Source organism: Protobothrops mucrosquamatus, unplaced genomic scaffold (genome assembly GCF_001527695.2).
Source record: "Protobothrops mucrosquamatus isolate PMUCROS unplaced genomic scaffold, P.Mucros_1.0 scaffold1254, whole genome shotgun sequence".
In the NCBI taxonomy this organism is placed as follows: Eukaryota; Metazoa; Chordata; class Lepidosauria; order Squamata; family Viperidae; genus Protobothrops; species Protobothrops mucrosquamatus.
The window spans coordinates 106,959-125,774 of record NW_015387460.1 but is presented as its reverse complement, the minus strand read 5'-3'; the positions used below and the strand labels follow the sequence as shown (position 1 = coordinate 125,774).

General features: G+C 39.9%; 1 protein-coding gene across 2 annotated transcripts in view; it reads right to left on the bottom strand.

Annotated features, from left to right (window-relative positions):
* Positions 1–18,542, bottom strand: part of SLC41A3 (solute carrier family 41 member 3) — a 34,545-nt gene extending 16,003 nt beyond the window's left edge. The window contains exons 1-4 of one of the 2 annotated variants that reach the window (XM_015821115.1): positions 18,236–18,542; positions 7,856–7,963; positions 4,691–4,762; positions 3,138–3,282 (exon numbers count right to left, since the gene is read on the bottom strand). In XM_015821115.1, the coding sequence (XP_015676601.1) occupies positions 3,138–3,282; positions 4,691–4,762; positions 7,856–7,963; positions 18,236–18,541 (631 nt within the window). In that variant the 5' untranslated portion in view covers position 18,542. Of the gene's footprint in view, positions 1–3,137; positions 3,283–4,690; positions 4,763–6,530; positions 6,638–7,855; positions 7,964–18,235 lie in introns of those variants that run through there. The other variant, XM_015821116.1, reaches the window with a different exon arrangement.
* Between the last annotated feature and the right edge of the window lie 274 nt (positions 18,543–18,816).

Sequence of the window (18,816 nt, the reverse complement as noted above, 5' to 3'; positions counted from 1 at the left end):
CTGCAATTCAGTCATATCTGAAGAGTCACCACTTCCCATTCTTAATAGATCTTTGCTTCTATACATCAGCTTCTATACAATACACATTTATGCATTGTTTTTCATATATCACCTTTTATTGTCGGCTTCTTTCTTTTTGACTATCCCATCAACTATATCAAACCACAACTGGGTTGGTCTTTGATTTCTTTTAGACACATTCACTGTGTCTTCAGATATTTGATTTTAATTAATTCTCTCTCTCTATGACCAATGTACTTTTTGTGTACCTATCATTCACTTTTTTATTCACTCCACATTCATTTAGTAGCCATTCATTCTTGAGCCTATCTCCTTTCACCATACATACGCCTTTAGAACAATATGCATTCCCCTTACATTCAGTTTACTTTTATGATACATATTACAACTCCAACTCTCAATTCCATATTATAAAGCAGGCAGCACACTTACATACTCAAGCATTTTTTGTTTTTTGTGCATTCCTAACAACAATCCACATACTACCCACTACCTTTCTACCAACATTTTCTTGTCTTCAAATTCTTCCACTCATTTTCCCAAATTGAATAAACCTTCTACCAATGTATATAATTTATCTACTTCCAGTAGGTTTTTGCAACTTCTGTACAGTTTGCTATAGTTCACTCTGTTTTCCTTGTCAAACAGAACTATGTTCTTTGAATAAATTAATTTTTAGATCCATATTTCTTATTGTATCATTTCCTGCAAAACATCTGAATTCTCACCTCACACACAGGATGGTCAGCATACAAAAGTACAGCTATGTTCATCCACCAACTGACACGCTTCAACTATCACCACGAGTTTTCCTTGTACTTTAATCTATGTAACTGCTATTATGGTCCTTCAAAATAGGCTTGACTCCTGATGACTACATGGATAGATCCATGTAGTTTTCTTTACAATATTTTTGAAAATGGTTTGCCAACATCTTCTTTTTACGTTTGAGTGTGACTGATCCAAAGTCATCCACCTGGTTTTGTGGCTAAGGGAGAAGTTAAACTTTGGTTCTCCCTGCTTTGGTCCAGCACCTTTAACTACTATACCAAACTTTGTTCTATAGATACACTAAATAACCAAAGGGATATCATACATCCTTATTACATTCCCTGCTCAATGTTGGCTCATTTGTTGAGAATTCCATTTAATGTAATTCATGCTTTACTTGTGCTCTTACTGCATTCAACAGCTATTTTTCAACTTCATGCTTGCTCAAAAATTCCATAATTGAAGCCTACTCACTTTTATTACATGCTTTATCTAAATAACAATGCACAATAAACTTTATCTCATTCAAACATTTTTCAATGACCTCCTGAAGAGCAACAATCTGATCTGCACCCGCATATTGCACTTTCCAAAAATTTTTCTCTGTCACCTCTTTGTTTTGACAGCCTAGAAAAAAATGGGCCATCACCTTAAAACACTGCTGCTGCATTCATTTTTTACATTTATACACCAGTATTTCTCATGTGAAACATAGCAGCTTGTTCCTTCCTCTTCTTAAAAAGTCATATGCTGCTCTCTTGTGGAAGACCTGCACACTTCTTGGAGCAAAACACTTTTATTATTCAGCCATATTTCACGAATAAGGCCTCAAAGTCCTGACAGGATAGGAAAAAAGTTTTAAAGGTGAAAAAGAAAAACCCGTCTGTGACAAGAATTGCCTAAGACGAGGGCAGAGTTTTGGCTAAGCAGAAGAAGTGATCCCAGGAGAAACAAAAGAAGGTGGTACATAAGATTTATGTAAAGAGTAAAGAAACTGAAAGTGAGGCTGTTTTCCTAAAAGTCCCTGCATAAAGCCATTTAGCTGAAACTGCTTGTGGATTCTTGCAAGGGATACTATGAGAAAATGATTAATTTTATATGATACCAGTATTTTAGGTGATACAGAAGAGTGGAAAATAGTAGCTCCTGCCTCTATGGAACTGATTCAGAATTTATGCCTCTGTTATTATGGTGTTGCTACCACTTCTGCACAAACAAAAACATATCTCAAAAGTGAGTGTCCACTCAGTTGAAGGTTACTTTGCTTAAACAATATCATTTTTTTGGATCCTGGAATTGTCCCTTCTCTGTGGCAGCACTTTCCCATGGAACAACAGGGAAAGCTCTAAACCCGTTAAGTCTTTTGTAAGACATTTAGACCTCATTGTTAACCCAGATTATTTAGGCTCTATGATTAAGCAAGCTCTGCTGCTTAATGCTGCTTAATTGTATTTCTGAGTGACATAGAGTAGGTTGAAAAATCAACTCATACAAACAGGATGGGCTGCAGCTCATTCTTCATACACAGGACTCCAGATTCAGTCATTGGCAATTCAACATAATTCAACATAAAAAAGACTATTCTCTGAAGAACCATAGCCTGCGAAAGCAGACCAGCAATGTGCAGATTTTCCGAGCTACAGATAGCAATTGACCTTTGAGTATGGAGCTCACACTCCATGCTTAAAACCGTAGGGAGGAATAAGACAAAACTAACATTCATTTACATGTAATGAAATTAAGTAGCATTAATACTATTATTCTTCATTCAACTATTTAAATTCAGTAGCATTAATACAGTTATTCTTCATTCAACTATTTAATTGCCCTACTGTCCCACTGAATCTTGCAACTGAAGTCTTTGGAACTACACCCATGGCTTTGAGGGGCTGCATCTCAAGCGATATACCTGTGAGTAAGCCAGGTGGAGTACTGGTCTGATCTGGCCCCATTAGAAGGATAGATGCTTGTAACAGATTACTGGTTCATGTAGATCAGGGGTGTCAAACTGCCGGCCCACAGGTCAGATGCGCCATGCCGAAACCACACCCACCCCAGCTCCGGCAATGGGGAAAAAGTTGCGATACGTCGCAACACATCATGTGACGTGGCGAGTTTGACACCCCTGATGAAGATGGTAATGTATTTCCATACTCCCATTTATTACTGATACAGTCTGTGTGACTTCCCAAGGAAAGAATCCAATTTGTCTACAAATAGTTATAAAATAATGACCAGGAACCAAGTGCAAACTATTTGTATAAGGAGCAGAATTAAAATTTCAAAAGCAGGACCAACTAGTATTCCAGGAATCACGAGAGTTTAAAAAAACAGCAACAACTCACCAAGGAAAAAGGCAGCTACAAATGCTGTTGTCAGGCTGCTGGCACACAACACAATGGCATGGTTCAGCTCCAAATACCCATTAGAGAGTGCCCCTAGAAGGATTGCTGCTACAGCTGCCAGAAGACCTATCACAGTGGCTTGTACCTGTCAAGCAGAAACAATGAAGAACAGAACATCTCAAGAGGCTGTAGTGCGAGATCAGTTCAGAAGCATTTCTTCAGATCTCTTTCCTAGATGGTGGGCATGAATGTGTTAATGTGTCGAGTGTCCCCAACAGCATCATCCAAGGATGATTAAGCTTGTCATGCAGAGAAAAGCAGTATGCATTTTTGTCCTTCACTTTATCTTTGCCAGTTACTCTTTTCATAGTAGAAAGCTACTTTTCAGACAGACTTATGAAAGTAAGTTCATGTGTGAAAAAGCCAATCTGTAACATATGAAATGAATTTCACCCTCCACAGGCTTCTGTTGAACAGATACCTTGTTAGGCAATTACTTTTAGTCAGCTGACAAATGTTTCCTTAAACAACAAAAATATTGAAACTTCATCTGAGAAGGTGGTGTGGAATTAAATATCTGGAATGCAATAAGGACTATTTGTGAATCATTTGATTGGAACCTTAAACTCTTACCCTATAGTAATTCAGGTGATGTTGAACTGTAAGTTGTAACAATTCACTTTCGGGATGCTGAGAGCTGTACTTCAGCAATAGTTGGTGGGAGAGCACATATTTCCTTTTCCACGATCTCATCAATTAAATCCCGTATTTAACAAAGTAATTCGATACAGTAATAAATCAATAAATGTTTTTAGCTATTGTCAGTATTTTATACTTTGTAACACTTTGTGTGTGTTTGGTTAAATGGGTACTGATCTGGGAGAAATGAAATCCAAAAATCTAACTCTGTGTAATCAAAATGTTATTGCATTGTTAGAGGAACCTAGATATCTCTGTTGAAACCGGGGGATATTTCACAAATGTATACGCAAACATGAGTGTTCTAAATCATACTGAAAAAGTAATGGCATATGAGTCAAATGACCCATTTTAAAACTATTAAACTTAATTGGAGTTCTGAGTGACATGGAGTAAGTTGAACAGTGATAGGAATGATCATTGTCTTGACTAGTGAAGGGAATCTTCTGTGTAGGCCTTTCCAATGTCTTATAATACCTCACAAACCTGTGGCTATAGGAATCGGCTGCTTCTAGACTCCTACTGCCACCAATCAAAAGATAATATGTAGTTACTCTGACTTTTCCTCTAATCTTAACTTCTGTACCAAAAAAAGTAGACAAAAGTAGTTGGAAACAGAAACGTTATAAAAGCTGTGATGTCTGGACCTTTTCCCTAAAACATGTGAAAAAATAATCACCTCATTAGGAAACAACAAACATCAAGAGTTTGTACAAGAAAAAAAAAGGACTTCCATTTCTGAAGTGACACAATTAATAAACAGCTGTAATAAGTGAGTATCAGCTTAATCATCCAGGGGCTCTAATTGACTAGTATTATTCAAAATTTTCCATAAAAAATTTAGACTTGCTTACCTGAATCAAGGCCATATTGCAAATAGCCATTTTCCATTTTTCCTGTGTATTATCCATCCGGCCAGTATTAGCCTGAAATGCCCAGGAGACAACATGTAACTCTTATGCAGGGAAGGAAAGGAGAGCACCTGCTGCAATAATTGCGTCTATGCTTTGGCAGGATTGTGCCAGGGCACCACTATCAGTCTCTTTCATTTTCATCTTTATGAAAAACCACTAGAGATATGCCTGCAGGGAATGGATTTCTTTTTCCTTCCAACTGGCAATGTGACCAGTTTAAAAATAGATTTACAAGGACCGTGGCCCAGTTTGGAGTACAGTTTGGATGCACACAATCAGGAGGTACAACTGCAAAGTGTCTGAACTTCATACTCATGTCCAAGGCAGGCACCTTTGGATTTTATCACAGCAGCTCATATGTAACTAAGTTACAACGTTCTACCCAGAACTAAAAATGTTTCAAATCTCTGAAAAAAAGGGAAGACCATTTGCAAAGTTTGGGAATTCTGAACACGGTAAAGCCATTTGTTTAAGTCAGGGGTAGGCAACCTTGGCTCTTTTATCTCTCGTGAACTTCAACTCCCAGAATTCCTGAGCCAGGATGGCTGGCTCAGGAATTCTGGGAGTTGAAGTCCACGAGTCATAAAAGAGCCAAGGTTGCCTACCCCTGGTTTAACTGAATAAGCCAGGCTGATAGCACAATAGGCTGACTCTGACCTTGCTGGTCTTCCAGAAGGGCCCAAATACCTGGCTTTGATGTCTGACCTAAGGATCAGGGAGAAGTATGGAGATCTTAAAATGGCTGGGCTGTCCTTGAATTGCTGTGCTCTCTCGGGGAATGTACTAGTCTATACCTTTAACGGTTTAAGTGTTTTTTTTATGTTTGTATTGTTTGTATGGCTGTTTCATTTTTTTAATTTTTTTGGTACTGTTTATGATTTTATTGTAAACCACCCAGACTCAAGAATATGAGATGGGCAACTATGGAAATTGAATGAATGAATAAATAAGGGAATTATAGTCAGACAAAATATGCAAACCTCCTAAATGCTGCTAGCGACTAATCTACTATCAAGATGGATATTTTTAACTCTTCGGATCAACGTAAATGATTGGTTAACAAGCATGTGTCATTAATTCAAGATGCCGGGCTTAATTCAGAGGCATGCACATGCAATACTAGCTCAATTGTCCTAAGCCAACACAGTACAGGTTATCTTGGGATAAGTTATCTTGGGATATTGTGCTCTTGATTTGCAGCTTTTCATCTGATTCAAGTTAATTTTAATGGCCTTGTAGTTATGATTTTACTGTACTGTAAACCATCCAGAGTGAGAGTAGTGGATAGTGAGATGGGTGGCATATAACGTATAAACAAACAAACAAACAAACAAACAAATCCCTTCCCTTTCATAATCATGGATGACAAATAGTACATTTGGCTTGCTGTTACATTATACAGGGCACATAAACATTTTATTGCCAAGTTCACATTAATAATAGTGAGGAACTTCACTCCTGTCTTTCTGTAGAGCTAGATGGAGGGCTTGTGGCTTCATCTTTAAAATAGCTCCCTCCGACCTTTGCTCAAATATATTGTTGGATACCTAAAATATAATTCTTTCCAAATATGTGGTACAGTAGGGAAACCAGAAATACAATTGTAACAGAAATGTTGTTTATGACCACCATGCAAAGTAAAATATACAGGACCAACCTATGCACGATAAGAACTACTGAGCCATCTGTGTATAGCTGATTACATGTCAATACTTCTTACCAAACAAAAACTCTGAATCCTTCTCTGTGTATTAAAAGACAACATAAAGAAGATACTCACAGCTGTAGAAAGTCTAGATGCCAAGGTCATTTCAAGATTGCCTTTCAAACCAATCAGGGCTGGAATCAGAATAAACATTTCTCTGATTTTTATAAACACTTTCCAGTGCTGAAAGGGAGAGAAGAAAGCATTCATTGTGATATTAATTGTAACATGAACATTCATACAAGCTTTGAACTAGCGTACTACATAGATTTCCCAGCAGCTCTGAATTGTATGCTGTTTTTCAGTGTGGATAGGTCCTCTATCAATACAACTTTGAAACTGGCTGCTAAATACCTAAGCAACAATTAATAAAGAAAATTGAAATAAATCAGCATTCTTGTGACAATTCTATAAAAATATATAACAAAATTAAACTATTTTTATTGGACCAAACATGTATCATGGAAACTATTTAAATAGTTCCAATTACATCATTCAATCTTTTTTTGCATATCCACAATTTCAAAATCAGGAAAATGGACATTAACTGCTATATTTTCATTTTATGGATAAAAAAAAAAAGCAACCACAACCATAGAAAGAAAGAAAAACAGAAAGCCAATCCAACCCCTCTCTTTTTCTTTGACTATAGCACTGCAGCTGCTTTCTCCAGAAAACAACTTTCTTCTAAACTGCCCAACTAAGGTCCTGGTAGTCAGGTTCNAGGGGGCCAAGATTTCGCCCCCTATAGTCAGCGATGGTGTCAGCTGGCTATGCCGAGGCGCCGGCAACCACAGCCACTCGGTCTTGGAAGGGTTGAGCCTGAGTCTGTTCCTCCCCATCCAGACCCGTACGGCCTCCAGGCAACGGGCCATCACGTCAAGGGCAACGTTGGGGTGGTCTGGGGTGGAAATGTACAGCTGGGTATCGTCAGCGTACTGATGGAAATCCACCCCAAAGCCACGAATGATTTGGCTTGCTGTTACATTATACAGGGCACATAAACATTTTATTGCCAAGTTCACATTAATAATAGTGAGGAACTTCACTCCTGTCTTTCTGTAGATCTAGATGGAGGGCTTGTAGCTTCATCTTTAAAATAGCTCCCTCCGACCTTTGCTCAAATATATTATTGGATACCTAAAATATAATTCTTTCCAAATATGTGGTACAGTAGGGAAACCAGAAATACAATTGTAACAGAAATGTTGTTCATGCAAAGTAAAATATACAACAGAAATGTTGTTCATGCAAAGTAAAATATACAGGTCCAACCTATGCACGATAAGAACTACTGAGCCATCTGTGTATAGCTGATCACATGTCAATACTTTTCTTACCAAACAAGAACTCTGAATCCTTCTCTGTGTATTAAAAGACAACATAAAGAGGATACTCACAGCTGTAGAAAGTCTAGATGCCAAGGTCATTTCAAGATTGCCTTTCAAACCAATCAGGGCTGGAATCAAAATAAACATTTCTCTGATTTTTATAAACACTTTCCAGTGCTGAAAGGGAGAGAAGAAAGCATTCATTGTGATATTAATTGTAACATGAACACTCATACAAGCTTTGAACTAGCGTACTATATAGATTTCCCAGCAGCTCTGAACTGTATGCTGTTTTTCAGTGTGGATAGGTCCTCTATCAATACAACTTTGAAACTGGCTGCTAAATACCTAAGCAACAATTAATAAAGAAAATTGAAATAAATCAGCATTCTTGTGACAATTCTGTAAAAATATATAACAAAATTAAACTATGTTTATTGGACCAAACATGTATCATGGAAACTATTTAAATAGTTCCAATTACATCATTCAATCTTTCTTTGCACACCCACAATTTCAAAATCAGGAAAATGGATATTAACTGCTATATTTTCATTTTATGGATCAAAAAAAAACCAACCACAACCATAGAAAGAAAAAAAACCCAAAGCCAATCCAACCCCTCTCTTTTTCTTTGGCTATAGCACTGCAGCTGCTTTCTCCAGAAAACAACTTTCTTCTAAACTCCCCAACTAAGGTCCTGGTAGTCAGGTTCTGATGGTCAACTCCTCCCCTCTTCTGCCCCCTTTTGTCCTCTCTTGGATAGGACAAGAAAGACTTGGGGAGAATTGTGGCCATTTGACAGATAGTGAGCATAGCAGTCAGGGTTACTTAAGAGGGAGGTTAAGGGCTGGGATTTTGTGAGGGCTCCTCCTAGGGCAGGGGTAGGCAACCTTGCTTCTTTTATGACTCGTGGACTTCAACTCCCAGAATTCCTGAGCCAGCATAGCTGGGAGTTGAAGTCCACGAGTCATAAAAGAGCCAAGGTTGTCTTACCCCTGTCCTAGGGCAAGAGCCTCATAGCAGCTAGTGTGGGGGTAGTTGTTTGTACACCCCACCTTGAGTGGAAGCTAGGTGGAAGGGTTTGGGGTGATTGGTCCGCCTTCGAGTGGCCAGTGAGAGGGACCTGCTGGGACAGAGGACAGTGTGCTTGTTGCAGGGGGCTGGACAGGGGGGAGTCCTTGGTGCTGGGAGCTTTTGCTATAGCGCCATAAGGTTCCCTCCCTCACTGACACAACTATGAGTTCTCTAATTTTATGATCTACTTGGTGGCCAATCCTGCACAACAAAGTTGTTTTAGATTGAAGAACACAAAGTTCAAGAGTGTTAAATACTGGGATCGGTGAGGCAGTGATCAGCTGTTAAGCAACAGATCTTTATTGAGTGAACACAGAAGCGGCTCTAACAGCCACTTGGCTTCTATTTATACCAGACTGCGACTAGGCGGCAGCCAATGAATTTAAAGCACTATTTGCCATCCTAAGTGCCGGCTTGTAGCAAATATGCAAACAGTTAGAGACTTGATTTAAACATATTCAGTTAACAGTTTATAACTGCCATTAGAAATTGGGTCAATACACAACGAAGAGTGTGTTGCATTTGATTATAAATGGCTTGAAAGTGAAGAGGAAAAACATAGTAGAAAGTGCAGTTTTGGGGTGATAAGAGATTTGCGTAAGCCTTTTTCCATTTCTTACATGTAATGCATTAATGGACTATTTCCTTTTCTGTTTTTTGCCTCTAAATCAGAGACACCCTTCGAGTGGCAGAGAATTTCTACAGGAAGTATTTAAAAAAAACAAACACAATAAACATATTATTGACTATCATTCCTATGCATTTTAAATTACAAATACACCTGAAATTATAGGACTGCCATCTCACTTTTCAACCTGTTCTGCTTATTAGTAATCAAGCGGGGAAATAAATGTTCCTAATAAAAATATAATGGGCACAGTCCAACCCACCAATATCAATGGGGCTTCTCCCTATTTAGGCATAGAGTGTTCTGTGACTGAGTAATCATTCCTTGGCTGAGTTCACACAACATACTAAACCTTAGTCAAGTTTAACAAAACATAACATAGATTAGCAAAACAACAAGTTTCCTATGTCCAAACAAATAAATCATATTATGCTTTAACATGTTAACTTGATTCACACAACATACTAAGACAGAGGCTAGGTCTAAGCAACCTGTTGAACCATAAACTATCCAATTGTGATTTAACCCAATCTAATGTTTTGCACACAAATCCTGCACTCTTTGCATGAGTATATACACAACTAGAGGATTGTTATAAGGCCCTATGAAACAAAGCGATCGTAAACAGGAATTCTATTTATTTAGAGGACAGGATATATGAAGAAAATTATTAGGGCCAGTGAGAGCCATTCAGCCCTAGACTAGGAAGTTCAAAAGCATAGATCCACTAACTCGCTGCACTAGCATACAGTTCGCCCTTGACTTACAACCATTTGTTTAGTGACCATTCAAAATTACAACGGCACTGAAAAAAAGTGACTTAGGACTATTGTTCACACTTAACAATCGTTGCAGCATCCCCCAGGGTTACATGGTCAAAATTCAGATGCTTGGCAACTGGTTCATATTTATGATGGTCGCAGGGTCCCAGGGTCATGTGATCACCTTTTGCAAGCTTCTGACAAGCAAAGTCAATGGGGAAGCCAGATTCACCTAACAACTGTGTTACTAACTTAACAAGTGCACTGATTCACTTAACAACTGTGGCAAGAAAGGTCGTAAAATGGGACAAAACTCACTTAACAAATGTCTCACTTAGCAACATAAATTTTGGGCTCAAGTGTGGGTGTAAGTTGAGGACTACCTATAGTAAATTATACTCCATAAACTAAACTTCAGTGAGACGGCTTTCAACCTGCAGTGGACTGATTCAGGCTGATAATAAATGCACATGCACACACACACACACACACAAACAAACCACTCACACACACATACACACACCTTTCAAACAACCCCAGGAGGACAAGAAAAATATATTCTTAAGCGATAGAAAGTTGTAGTTTGCAGTTGAAAAATTAAGAAAAACAAAACAAAAATTTAAAGGAAAAAAAAAGAACTGAGAGTACCCTGCAAGGAGGATCTAATGAGGACCAGGAGTTGCTGTAACCCAGCTTTTCCACAATAACCTCTGCCGGGGTTTTCCACCTAAATTCTGGGCCACATGAGCAGCTTCCTTGTCACAAAAATCCACCCAATGCTGGGAACACACTATTCCTGACACTGCATGTGATATTTCCCAGGCATTTACATTTTTCCTAACATATTCTGGCTTGTGGCTGATGAGTATGTTCTTGGATCAGTTCAATCCTAGTATATCTCCTCCAGGACACTTAGAAAGAACAACAGGTGGACAATGAATAAGAGCCTTTCATCCAACTCAGTCTGTCCACAAGACTCTCTGGAGAGCCCTGACATTCTCACAGAAGATACTCTTCCTCCAGGCAGGTAGAACAAATACTGCACCTAGCTCCCATATAGCCAAATTAAAAATAGATGCTCGCAGTCAGCCTACCCTTCATTATCAAGGAAGTTGAAAGAACATACATACTTGAAGAATATCCATCACCAAACCAGCAGCTACCAGGCCTAAACCTGCCAGTATATACGGCCCGAAGATCTGTGATGCAATGGAGAAGCATGTTTCTGGAAGGAATCCACTGGACGATCTGTAAAACTTACAGGTAAAACCTCTGAGTTTCTTCCCCCGGAAGCACAGCTCCAATTTCAGCTCCGTGAACACCATTACTGAATGCCATTAACCCATACTAAAGAAGCAGAGGACAAAAGGACATCCAAAAATTGGAGTAGTCTTCAATCTTCAAGTAGAGTTTTAAGGCACCTCTGGGTTACAGTTGCCCCACCACGTGTTTCAAAAATCCGATGTCCTTTTCTTCATCCACAGGAGAGCAAAGTTCCTTTCCAAAATGCATTCAGATTAGCTGAGCTTGGTTTCCACTATGCTTTGAGTCAGTTTCCAGCTATCACGACCTGGCTGAAAACCAGAAAGATTGGCTGAAGCTAGGACACTGAAGAGTTACCAGCATAAACAGTGCTAGGTTGTGCTGGAATTGCTTAAAATACTTCAGTCACTTATGTCCTTTCTCCTCCACTTACAAAGCCAGTAATTGAAAAGATAAGCTTGCATGGCCGAAATAGTCACAGCGCCATCAAGCTCACCCTGTGTGACGCTGAATCTTTCTTACTGTTCTAAGGCAACGAAGAAAGTTTACTTCAGTTTTCTTTTCCTTTTTTTGCTTCCTCAAGGTGAAGAAAAGTCCTTAGGAACAGGAGCTTAATCCTAACTACAACTACAAAGATTACAGAAGAGCTCAGAGGGAAAAGTAAAGGAGAAAATCTATGAGGCTATTCTAGCTAAAAGGCACTTTCATCCTTTCTTTTCTTCTGATTTCCTAGCTCTGCTTTGGGTACACAACTTTAGAAAATAGGTAATCTGTATCTATCTCTAAATAACTGACTTTCAGAAATCCTGAATGAATACCAATGAGATTCAAAAGCCAGCACCCTTATCTGCTGTCATCAGTTTAAATTCAGGTACTATGCAAAAGCCCTGCTAATAGTCTCTGCAGAACTTATTTAAGGTCATTCTATTTTCTTCCAGTACTTTTCCTGTGGCATTTTACTTCCTGTCCTAAAAATCTGCCATGGGCTATTCAGCACTTTATTTTTTAAAAAGAGAAAACAGTAGCATCCACGGTAGATTAATATTGGATATGTGAGATCCTTCAGCACACATGCATTAAAAAAAACTCAGTGCAACTCTTCCAGCTTTGTCTCTTCACAAAACTTGTAATTTATTCAATTATGTAAAAAATTACATTTGGGATTTTCCTGCTTTGGTCAATTCTTTTAAAAGAAGGGAGAGAGCTGTCATAGATTATACAATAATTCTTTGGATGCTCTTTGCTAGCTCAAGGCCAGTAAGTAAATCTCCTTCGCAGTTATAAGTTTTTATGAAAAGGATACAGCAATAAATGACAAAATCCAAATGCTTGGTTAATTAAAATAAATTAGAGAATATTTTTTTTCCTTTAAATGATGTTTCACGTCTGGTTGCACTACCCTGAAATCCGGATAAGCAGAAATTTCAAAGGATAAAACTTCCTCTCTGTCTCTATTTTTTTCCATGTGACCTTTCTCCAAGAATGACATACATCCTCATAACTTTGTGAGGCAATTTAAATTGTAAGTCCATGATGAATATAGAGTCATTTTGGGTGCTGCAGAACCCAAAAGGGATTTAAACCCAGTCTTTGCAGTCAGCTTTTAACCCCACCTCAACATTGTCTGCACCACACCAATCAATCAATTCAATATTAGTCTGGTTACTACAAATAAAACCAGCAATCTTCCTGAGGCATGCTGGTTGGTCTAAAAAAAGCTTTCTCTGATAACATGCTGAGGTTAATCCAAGAACTCTGTTTGCTTAGCTGCTTTCTTTCCCACACTAAGGAGGTACAGAGGAGGTTGAAGAAAGCTGGACTTAAATTTATAAGTCCTGTAACCAGCATTAATTGAGGAAGAAACTTGGAAAGTCACCTTTAGACATTAGCTTTCTACACTGGGACAGAAAATAAAAGAGTCACAGTCTTTTTGTTCCTATAGATAGCCACCCTCAAAAATTCAGTGTTTGTTGCCCTCATTTCTTTTTATCCATTAAAATTTTCCTTCAGGATGCACAAAACCATCCAACAGAAAACCTAGCACATGAATGGGGATGGTCAGCTCTGATAAGGATAAGGATTGAACTGGCAGTTGGAGCTCAGGATTCTTTCTGGGAGGGGGGGGGGAGGTCAATGAACTTCATTCTTTATGAGCCAGAGAGTAGAAGGAGAAAGAATGGCCTCACTCCCTTCTGGCCTCCATCTGCCCAAGGCCCGACCTCAGCACACTCGGCTGGCCAGCGATGGGCTGGAGAGCGCCAGACTGGGCAGTTGCCCCGGGACGAGCGGTAGGTGGGGTGGGCGCTCCTGATGTCCGCAAGGGAAGAAGCCGCGAGGAGACTCCACACCCAGCCCAGTCCAGCCCTGGCACGGCAAGCGAGACAGCAGCCCCACGTGCGTCCCTGAGCATGAGCACGCCCCCGCCCTGCCAGGCAAGCAGAGCCACGGCATCTGCGGCAGAAGAGTGCAGGCTGGCAGCGGAAGGCACGAGGAGCCACAATCCCAGCACAGCCCGTCCCCACTTTCCTCCCCCCCTTGGAAGAGCTGCGGGGCTCAGGAGCCTCCCCCCATGCCCCCCACCCTCCCAGGGAAGAAAACCATTGTGAGACACTCTTCTGTTTTAACTTTTTTTCCTTGTCGCTTTTTGGAGTTTTCATCCCGCTTTCGTGAGATGGCAGCGTTTGGGAAGGGGTGTAGCTGCCCCCTTCCCCCCAAGCCATCAATTGAACAAGACACTCTCCTGCCCACTGTCCCACCCGCCAGAGACCCCCTGGATCTCCCCCAACCCTGCCCGGTCCCCACAGGCATTTCTCTCCAGGGGCAACATCGAGCTGGCCACACCCACCCATTCTGCCATGACCACCATAGCCACGCCCACCCAGTGGGCCATACCCTCCCAGCGGGCCATGCCCACACGGTACCCAGTGATACATAAGTGGGTTTTGGGTTGCAGTTTGGGCACTCGGTCTCTAAAAGGTTTGCCACCACTGGACTAGAAGATGTGGGAGTGCTGCTTAAACCGCTTATTGTTTTGAAATTCCTTTTTCTCCAATCTCTCCACTCTCCAAGGAGCAGGACAAAAAAAAAGCAAACAATTTCTTTAGGCAATCTCTGCTGTGCCTGATCCTTTCTGCTAGTGGTGTGATCACATTGCTTTTAATGTGTAGAAGTTTAATAGCTTACTCTCTTAAAATCCCTCTCCAATCTTTCTGCTGGGACGAGGAGGAAAGAGTTAGGCAAAGGAGAGACTGCCTGCAGAAATTGCTTGCTTGCCTCCCCTTACCCTGCAAAGTGGAGAGATTGGAGAGGAAAATATTTCAAGCTGTTTGCTTAGAGTACCCAAGGCTCCCCATCCCAGGCTGTTGGTGTCATTGCACTGCTTTTGATGTGTAGAAGAGCAAATAGCTTGGCCTTATTTACAATCCTTTTCTCTCCAATCTTTCTGTTCTGCAACAAAAAAAGAAAAAATCCACATATCTGGCATAGGACAACTCATACTGCCTGCAGTGGTGATCTCCTGACTGAGGGACATTGCAAAAGTTGTAAATGGGCCATAAAATGATGTTTTTCAGCACCATTGTAACTTCAAACAGTTACTGAATGAATGGTTGATAAACGAGGATTACCTGTAAAGCCTTTAGGTCAGAGGTCCCCAACCTTTTGGGCACCAGGGACTGGTTACATGGAGAGAGGTTTTTTCGCGGATTGGACGGTGCATGGTTTTGTGCGCTGCCTGCATCCCGCAGATGGGGCTTTGCTTGTTTGTGCAGACCGGTTGCTGGCATGCCATGGCCCGGTACCGGTTCACAGACTGGGGGTTGGGGACCCCTGCTTTAGGTAATGAATCAGCATTCAGAGAGCAGCAGTTAATGAAAATTCATTTTGTGTCATCAGCATCACCACCACCATCCCTAGAGAGCTATCTCAAATGCTTTAAAAGGGTTTGGATTAAATGATCTCTGAGTTTCTTCCAATTGTCTGATTGTCACTATCATGAAATAAGGTACCTTGAGTAAAAAGTGCTCTGTTACCAAATAAATAGTAATATTATTTTTCTATTAATACACTAGAATAGGAGCTTTATTTTCATTACAACACCCCTGAACAGTGCCGGATATCCATATAAAGAGAGGGAACTAGCAGTTTAGTGTAGTGGTTAAGGTGATGGCTTAGAAATGGGAGATTATGAGTTCTAACCCAGTCATAGGCATGAAATCCAGTTAAATACCTTGGGCCAGACACTCTTAGCCCAACCCACTCACAGGGTTGTTGTTGTAGGGAGAGTAGGAAAAGGGAGTATTATGTATGTTCACCACCTTGAGTTACTTATAAAATAAGAATGGTGGGATAAAAATCAAATAAATAAAATGTATATATGTCTATCACAATATTCTCTTTTAAACATTTTTTTTCTGTCCTTCCTGGCATGTGAGATGACATGTGGGGGGCTTCTGGTGCTGATTAATGCTTCTCTGTGGGAAGGGTTGACACCTCAGGCTTTTAAAGGGTTTGTGGTCTGCCCTCTTTTTTAAGAAGCCATCACTAGACTCCACCGTATTGGATAATCTTCATCCTTTTTTTTCTTTTAATAACCCTATAATCCCTTAATTCGGGTATAGTCGGGGCGACTGGGTAGAGCTGAGCGTTTACTAGCCGGGTGCCCTGCCTGACACCTACGCAGAGTTCGCAGCAGATATTTTCTCTTTGTGTTCTGAGAGAGAAACATTCGCCGCTACTTAAGATTGAACTTGAAATATATGCCATAGAAAATTGCTGCTTCAGACATTTATCCATTCAAGACAGGAGAATGTTTTCTACTTTAAAACTGTTGGATAACCCATATATTCCTGCCTTAAACTTTAGTTTGGAAACTGACCAGGGGCCTATTAATTATTTAATGATGCATTTTCAAAGTATTTCTTCTTTTTTTTCTCTCTCTCTCTCTCTCTCATTAATAGCTCAGCACCTTGAGAACAGTCTTTCCTCTACTTTCACTTTTAGGCCAACTCATGAGGTAACTTTTTATATGATACCTTTATGGTATTACTTGCATATCTTCTCCAGCCCACAAGCAAAAAGAGAAAGGTGCTCATCTCTGCTCTAACTGAAATCTGGATTACTTATTTATATACCTTTGCTCTTTAGGCACAACATTATTTAGGGCTAAGTCTTCTCTTCCTGTACTCTATAAAATGTCATGCACAATGATGGTACTATGTCAATAAATGGTAACATCACCAACTTGATAAACTGGAAAAACCAATTGGGAAATAAACTGGGTTTGCCAACAAAATCAATACACTTCTGGAACATTAAGCATAACCCTCCTCTAGGTAATTGGCTAAATCGTTTTAACTTTGGAGCACTACTAAAATCTATTGCAGGAGAGAACCTCAAAGTGTGAAGAGAAGAAAATACACACAGAATCCCACACCAGTCTCCACATATTCAGGAGGCAACTAAACTCACATTAGTTCAGCTGGGTATAAAATATTCTGAAACAGGTAAAATCTTATGAAACTCAATTGATTTCCTTCATGTGATACAGTAACATGAAATTAATGTTAGGGAGAAATATGAACTCTGGCCCAGAGAAAACAGGCAAAAAGCATTTTAATGTCAACCTATCAGAAAGACAAGGGGCAACCTGACCTCTTCCCTCACTAGTTAAATAAATTTGATAATGCAAGCAAGGATTTCAGTGCTGAAAAAGTAACCTATTAGAATAAACTTAATCAAATTGCTTGTTTGAATGTAAAAACAAGAGCCTGCTTTTATTTATTTTATACAGTTTATCTACATTTCACTCCAGTGAGACTCCATGTGGTGTACAACAGTAAAAAAATAACAGTGCATGATCATATAAAATAACAGTATTGAAATAAAGTTTACGTCTCTCAATTCATACTGAGTTCCTTCAATTAAATATTTAAAGCAGTACCGTATTTGTTGCACCAAGATTAGCCTCTCCGATGATTTGTTTTAAAATTATTCATGCTTTAGGAGCTGGCTGTTTCATCTTAAAGTTATTGCACAGAAGACAGTTTGCAATGTAAGATTAAAAAATACACATAAAACTAAAGAAACCAGTGGGAATTAGCAAAGAAAATATGGAAAAACATAGGATCATCGTTAAAAAAACATAGGAAATGATAGAAGTTTGATTTGGATCACATGTAATTGAACATGACATTAGACTGTTATAAACCTTTTTAGCTGAAAGTGGTTACAGAAAAGCTCCCCCCCCCCAAAAAAAAAAAAAAATCTAGAGTCTTTCAAATGCATTGGGCTGTTACTTTCATAATGCCCATTGGTGTGCTGGCTGAACTATTACGGAAATTTTAGTGCAACCCATCTGGAGGACATAAAGGAAGGCAAAAGTTCTTGTATCATCCAAATGCATGCACACTTACTGTACTAAATTCTATCAACCTTATATTCAAATGCAGAGTAGAACATACTCTTAAGAGCTTGAGCACATGTACCATTATTTAGATTTAAATCCAAATTAATTTTAGAAGCTTAATCCCCAGGGTACATGCACAGCATCCAACTAAATGCAACTCTGAGCAAGACTTCAAGATCAAATAAGATGCTATTGTTTACTTGTCACTGGGCTGTGTGTGGGCAAAAAAACCCACACCAACCCCACATATGGTCAAACCTCTTAGGCAACCAAATGCAGCAAAGCAGATGCCCCAGAATTCCTGTTCACCTTACCTGAATATAATCCAAGACCATGCCTGCCAGGACCATGCCCATGCCTGCCAGCAGGTAAGGCAGGAGCACCTGGAGGCCAATCGCCAAGGCCGATTCCTCCTGCAGTTTTGCCATGGCCACTTTTGCCTCGGGAGGCTGCTTCTGAGGCAGGAGCAAAGGGCCATCCTCTGTGCTCTGGCTGCCAAGTTTGCTCTCTTTGTGTTTACTCTTGCTCTTTGCTTTCTGCCTGGATCGCTCTCCATTCCTGGTCCGACCTTCTTTCCGACGCTGCCGAGTTTCTTCCCCTTTCATGTTGATTTTTCCCATTCAGGAGTCTTTTGAGGAATGGATATGACGAGGCCCAGGACAATTAACCAAACAGACAATAAGCAAGAGGAAGAAAGCGATAAGACAGAACATCCTATCACAATATTTAAAAAGAGCATCCTGGTATTCTTTTTCTTTTGAAAACCACCACTTCTTTTCCAAACTATGCCAGCTGCTGCAGCTGTTCCCAGGGATACATGTTTCACCAAAGACCTACACAATCTGCCCACTTATTGATGCAATGGCAGCTGAATACTTCTTGTCAAGAGCCTCTG